At 40.8% G+C, this 6,952-nt stretch overlaps 1 protein-coding gene across 2 annotated transcripts in view; it reads left to right on the top strand.

Moving 5' to 3' along the window:
- Window positions 1–6,952, top strand: part of Prdm2 (PR/SET domain 2) — a 101,876-nt gene that overhangs the window by 13,805 nt on the left and 81,119 nt on the right. For both annotated transcript variants that reach the window (XM_023722432.1, XM_023722433.1), the window contains exons 2-3: window positions 2,187–2,304; window positions 4,177–4,280. In XM_023722432.1, the coding sequence (XP_023578200.1) occupies window positions 2,187–2,304; window positions 4,177–4,280 (222 nt within the window). The remainder of the gene's footprint in view (window positions 1–2,186; window positions 2,305–4,176; window positions 4,281–6,952) is intronic.

Below are 6,952 nucleotides of genomic sequence, written 5' to 3'. Positions count from 1 at the left end.
GTCTGGGTCAGGCTTATCAGGAGGCTAGCACAGTGCCCTGCAGCAAGCAGTGCTGTGGACTTGCTGTCACTGTTCTCGTGGCAGTGCTTGGAAGCCTGAGTCAGGGAGGCAGGCACACTGTGCTCTTGGAGAGGCTAAGTGGCACCAGGTCTTTTCCCAGGCTAGTCATCAAGAAAGGGCAAAAGTCCAGGCAGCTGGAGCCAGTGGCCAGTGTTCCTAGGACTCAGAGCTGTGCTAGTATTTGTCAACACTGTACACACTAATCAGAATTACGAAAAAATCATTAGATACAGTAGGGTCCCAACTATCAATTTAATATATATCCCCCATTGGAAAAAACATACTCACATTTCCAAAATTCGAGGCTGTAGAATAAAATTTTAAAGACAAGGGTGCCATATTTAGCAGTGAGAAATGTCAGTACTAAATTTGTTCACATTTTAGGTGATTGGAAGTGGTATGCTGTGAGGCTATCTGGTGGGGTGTGTTAATGCTCCTGTGTTTTAGAAGGCATGTTAGGGATTTTGTTGTTCAGGTAGAGTGAGTGCTAGATTCCCTAGATCCCCCCCTGGGCTTTTCCACTCCCAAAAGACCAGAGAGCAGACATTGTAGTGACTCTGGAGTTTATTTCTCTTGAAGCACCCTACTGATTCTTTTTTTTTTTTTTTAATCAAAATGCTGGGAGTCTACAAGTTTGGAAGATATTCTTTTCTTGATACATCACATTCTTTGGAAGAGTAGAAAAAAATTTGAGAGAAAGAGGGACCAAGTGGGGCCCAGAAAGTGGGTTACCCACCAACCCCATTTTTCAGAGGTGTTTTATTAAGCAAAGCCATGAAGTGAGGCGGGCTTAAGGTGGGACTGAACTATAACCAAGAAAATAAATCATTAGGTGGATGCATGTTGGGATAAAACTATGGTAACATCATAAAAATTTTAATTGTCAGAAGCAAGTCATGTTCTGGGATTTATGAAACGAAAGCAAACTCTAACCTCCAACTAGTTATCTCGGTAGAAGACCTGCACATGATATGGAGGAAGACCACTCCTAGCCTGCTGGATGTCCGAGATGTTGATCTCTTGTTCTTTAAAATCAGAGAATCAATTCTAGGGACAGTGGAGGTAAAGAGCGGGAAGAATTTAATGAGAAAAGGAAAGCTTCCATTTTAGGTAGACAGGAGGGGTCCCGGAAAGTGGGCTGCTCCGACATGTAACATTTTTGAAGACTACAAAAATTTTATTGTTACAAGAAAAAAAATTAACCTTGTTAGCCTAGAGCTTGCTTTTTGCCTGTTAATTTAGCTCCTTGGAAAGTCGCTGAAAAGTGTTTCCCTTCGCATACTAAAATGACAGAAGTCATCATTCTTAGTGGTGGTATGATACACACTTCAGTTCTTCAGGGTGTATGTGGTACCAGTTACAAGACTCTTGGTTTTCTATTGATTTGAAAATTATTTTTAAAGTAACAGCCACATGGTACCAGTTGGTTTGACTCTTTCCTTTCTTTACATACATATATAATGGCCCTCATTATTTCTTAAGATTACGATGGATTCTGACCCAAACTTTGATAAGTAATTTATATAAGCCTTTATTTCCTAGTGACTGGCATATTTGTAACTTGGCTAATTGTTGTGCTGGGAATTTGCACATCCACTGAGTGATCACAATAAGCTATGGCACTTTGGGTGGCGTAGTCAGTCCTGGTGAGGATGGACATAGCTGCTGAGAGTTGCAGGGATAGGGCACTCTGTTCAACTGGTCAGAGTAGCCTCTACGTATGGTATGTGCTGCAGTTCGTCCTTTAAGTGGGGAGCATTGGTTTTTATTTTTGAAAGTGCTAACTAACATGTTGATGGTGACCTCTGACTTAGGAGTCAGCTTAGGATGTGTTTTCTGCCAGATTCTGTGGGAGCTTCAGAAGCAGCCTAGTGCTAGAGGTGCATGAACAGATCAACACAGACATGCTGGCGGGTTGCAGTGGTTCTTCTTAGAGACTCACAAATAAGCATCAGAGTAACTGCCGAAATGTTTAATAGCATCGTTACTGTCTGGCTAGCCCACTTCTAGTTTCAGTTATGTTTTTACGTATTTGGCTACTGGACCAGAAAGGGAGGAAAAATAACCCAAACATGACTTGAATTTTCTTCCACTTGCTATGATCTTGCTGTTTTCTTTACTCACAGAACGTTCCTGAGCCTGTGGCAGCCACCGAGACCCTGGCTGAGGTGCCTGAACATGTGCTGCGAGGACTTCCAGAAGAAGTGAGGCTTTTCCCGTCTGCCGTTGACAAGAGCCGAATCGGTACGTACTTTGGTCACGGAGAGATGGGCAATAAAGAAGGCACGCGGCGTCTTGTGGGGGCTGGTAAGGCAGGCAGCAGTGCCATAGAAGGGACGGGCTTGTCCTTGACTCAAGATTATATGGTGGCCGAGTATTTTCCCATCAGGAGTCCAGGGTGGTCTTAACATCATACAAATAAAACTAGGAGCACATCGCACCAGCAGTGGTTTCTCCCTCAAATGTCCTGTGTCTCACTGGGCTTCTTCCCAGTGAATGTGTTGTTTCCGCCTCTCTGATTCCACCATGGCTAGAGTATGACTGTGTTATGATATTGTTTCATTTTGTAATTGTCCTACATCTGCCCATCATCGGTCATGCATGCCCTCACTTCTCATTTGTCTTTATGTCTCCAGCCAGGCACTCCTGGTAGACACTTGAATGATTGACCTGAGCTGAACGTGTCCAGATGCTTTGGCTGGGAGTTCTTGTTGAATGCAAACCACATTTGTGTACAGTGCTCATGGTTTCGTGGTCTAGCCTTTACGTGGAAGGCTAATGAAGTAAATTATAGAGCATAGTCCAAGTACAGTCTTTAGTACCTCGTATTTAAATTGTTTCTGATGTACTTCTGATATTCCAGTTGATATGCATATAAGTACAAATGAATTTTTAATAGACGTTTTTCTTAGTTCTCATTGAACATTCAGTGAGCAACTGAAGTACTTGTTTTTTATTGTATAAATGAAAATGGTTGATTTTGTAGCTTAGCTGATTGTGGTATTATCAAATGTGGTTCATAGCAGACTTCCAGAAAAGTGAACTTCATACGTTCCAGCTGGACAGGACAAGACCTAGCTTCCCCCCTTCTGTCCATGAGGGAACTGAGGCAAAAGATGAAGGACACTGTCTCCTTTGATTCTTCTGAGTGGGGCTCCTGCCATTTCACGAGCTGCTGCTTTTTTGTATCCATTTGTGTTCAATGTACAGGAAATAGAAGCAATCCTAATGCCATCGTGGATGAGCATTATGTTGACTCCTTAAAACGGAAAAGTAAATTGTCCTAGAAACTGATTTCAGGAAGCCTAGGCAGAAGTTGGTTTTCCACTTTATTTAAGCAAATGAACTTGTGCAGCATTTGTTCAGCTGGGTGTGGTAGTGCTTGCCCATAATCCCAGAATGGAGGCCGAGGCAGGGGGATTGCCATGAGTTTGAGGCCAGTGTGCATACATAGCAGAGACCTGTCTGAAAAAAACCCAGGTGTGGTGACACACACCTGTAGTCCCAGCATGTGGGAGACTGAGGCAGGGAGGTCAAGGCCAGCCTGGGCTAACTAGTGAGCTCCAGGCCAACCTGAACTACAGAGGGAGACCCTGTCTCAAAAAGGCAACATAAAAGCAAAGCAACAACAACAAAAACCTCAACAAAACAAAACGTTTGTTCTTAAAACCACATTACTAGTCTTTATAAAAACAGTTCATGTTTAGTGAGGACTGTTTAAAATCTATAGAGAAGCAGAATTAAGAGTTTAAGTTGTAGATTGACTACATTTAAATATTTTTTTCTTAGTAACTATGTTATTCTTTAAGTATTTGTGACTGTACTGTATGCACAATTTTACATGTAAGAATTAAATATAACCCTTTTTATTTTCTAGAAAATGATACAGGTTCATTACAGACTATTTAGAAAATACCCAAAATTATAAAGAAAGAAAATAAAAATTGCCGTGGAGGCTTTGATTTAATTTGCTTAAACTTGATCTCAGTGGACTTAATACTATCTTGCTTTTAGGCACTATATATGGTTTTTTATCAACTTTGTGAAACTGAATTGACTTTAATACTTTGAATCTTTACAACAGTGCCTTATTAAAAAACTGATTTTATTTTCTAGGTGTCTGGGCCACTAAACCGATTTTAAAAGGCAAAAAATTTGGGCCGTTCGTTGGTGATAAGAAAAAAAGATCTCAGGTTAAGAATAATGTATACATGTGGGAGGTAAGACGGAATTCTGATTCTTTGTCAGAGTTCTGTACGTTTTGACATAATCACTATCCTTTTTTCCCTCAAGATTTGACACTTTAGAGTGAAAACAATCATTTTAATATTCTTTAAAATCAAGGCTGTTTTCATTAAAGAGCAAATGTGTTTCCTTAAATACAGACTATTTATATATGCTTTTGTGTTTTGAACCTGCCCTCTGTCCTCAACAATAAATTTCAAATCTGTTTGTATGTTACTTTGCCGGGGTTGCTTTGCTTTGCCACTAAGACCTTCACTTCCTGTGTGATGGTCTGTCACTTCACAGGTGACACCACATAGGCCCCATGGAAGATGCTAAGCAGCTATAAAGACAGCACTTTTAGGTTCTTCTCTTAGAAAGGAATTCTGTATTTCTGGGTTGTTTGGAGTGTGATATTTTTAGTAGGTCATGCTTACATAAAGCTTTGAGTTTTTTGCACGTTTTCCATTCTGTTAATTTCGTGTTTTCACCACAGTCCAGGAAGACAAGATGCAGCAGGGTGGTAGCACACTCCTTAGAGAAGCAGCAGCCAGGAGACGAGAGTGTTTGGGACTGTAGGGACCGCGCTTGAGTGGTCAGATGTAGAGTCAGAGGGTGTATCTCCTGCTAAGCGCCGGGGCAGTCAAATGTTTTCATGCTGCACCTGGGTTCAGATTGTGCTTTGAGCTTCATGGCTTTAGCAGGGTTCTTAATCTCTGGGCTATAAATTCCTCAGTTTTAAAAAAATGGGGACACTTAATAATAACCATAATTAGGATGATTGCAAAGATAAAATTCGCTGATGTTGTCCCCTGGATATTGCATGGAAATTCTGCATTTATGTTGAGTTTAGTTCAGTCTAGTCCCTGGGGAAGCTCCTCGCAGTCTTAGAGGGACCTGTAATGTGACTTCTTTTGAAGCAAGTTGAGTTTTTCAGTGATCAGGAAGGCGTTCCTAGTGATTCAGTTCACAGGCTGCATCTCACAGGTTAACATGTAAAAGCCTGAAAGTACAGTGAGGCTAAGAACTGTAGAGGTGCTTCTGGTGAAGAAGCTCTGGGCACTGGAAGGCTTGAAGTGGGGTTGTGTTTCTCAAAATAGCACTGTCCTTAAATTGATCCAACCACTTCTCCCAGTCTGAATGTGTTTCTGCTAAATCTAGTATCATTCTGATAATTAACGCAGGGGCCTTTAGGAAAGAAGGATTTACCACGCATGAGAATCATAACACTGTGTCATTGCACTGCTGTGAAGCAGAAAAGAAACTGTAGGAAAACTTGGTGACTCAACTTTTGCTTTGGTACTAAAGAAAATCCCTGTATCATTAAAAATGTCTTGGTCACAGAATTATGGTCCAAAGGCATTGCATTTTAAATGTTAAGCTTCCCAAGCGAATCTAACAAAGGTGCTGTACGAGCTTAGCACTCGTCATAGTGAAAATGTTTCTTTCCTAGTTCTGTACTTGTAATGCTAAGCTTAAGCAGATGCCATTAATATTAAACATAAGCTAATGGCTGCTGTTCTGCCCAGTGCTACAGTGTGATGTTGTTGGGCATATTAATATTCCTGCTGTGGGTGAATTAATTAAGCAGCATTTGCACTGAAATTCATACGTAGTATGACTTGGTGATAATAGTTTCTTAGGGACTCGATTTCTACTCTGGACTTGTTGGCATCCCATGATTAATTGAAGGTACTGCTCTAGTTTGTAAATCCTCATGAGGGTACCAGTTCTTTTTAGTCCAGTTTAAGGATTTAGTTTTTGTCAAGGCTGGCTTTTCCTTCTAGCAATTAAAAAAGTCCTGATAGTATTTATAGTTTCCATAAGAAGGCATGTATTTTACGTGGATGCCTTAAGCCTTTGATTATTTTAAGCTCTGTGAAATGTCGATCCGTGTGACATCTACATGTAAGCATATACAAAGAATAGGTATAAATTCTATTGTACATATTGCAAAGAGGTTGAAAATCAAGGTACAATTTTCCCCTTGATTTATCCCAGTCCTGATTTTATTGCCCAGCTTGCATCAGAACGCTTGTTGCCTTAACATGCAGGGCTTATAACCAGAATCTCATCTTGGCATTTGGTCCTCCATCAAAGCCCTTTAACACTGGCTTATCATTTAGCAGCATGGACTTACTCCCCAGCTAGCACTCCATTTTAAAGCTAATCATAAGACAAAGTGTTGCATTGCTTCTGTTGAGCCCTTGATTGTCTAACCCAGCCTCAGGTGTTCTAAGCTCTCACTGAAAACGTTCTAGTAAGTCAGAAAGAATGGGAAAGAAATAGTGGAGTGTCTTCAGGGCAAATGCACAAAGTAGTGAGGTTCTTACAAGAGGAGAGCACGTCCTTTGATCTGCTTTTGGTGAGGCACTGCTGGCGAACGTAACACTTCTTTCCACCACCCCAGTTGGCCCAACTAGTCTGCAGTATTTTGAAACCTTCTCTGATAAAAGCCTTTTCAATATTTCCATCTGTTGCCTCCAATTTCTTGTTATCAGCAGAACTTTTAAAGTGTTCAAATAAGAAATTTTTTAGTGTCTGTTTTTTCCTAATAGACTTTTATTATCTGAACAGTTTTAGATTCACAGAAACTGGACCTGAAAGTCCAGGTAGTTTCTGACCCAGTTGGTGTTGTACTGCTATGCTAAAGCACAAAAGACTGTGT

This window comes from Octodon degus, unplaced genomic scaffold, assembly GCF_000260255.1.
Source record: "Octodon degus isolate 3935 unplaced genomic scaffold, OctDeg1.0 scaffold00092, whole genome shotgun sequence".
Classification (NCBI taxonomy): domain Eukaryota; kingdom Metazoa; phylum Chordata; class Mammalia; order Rodentia; family Octodontidae; genus Octodon; species Octodon degus.
Note: the sequence above shows the minus strand (reverse complement) of the source record. Positions and strands in the feature narration are given on the sequence as shown.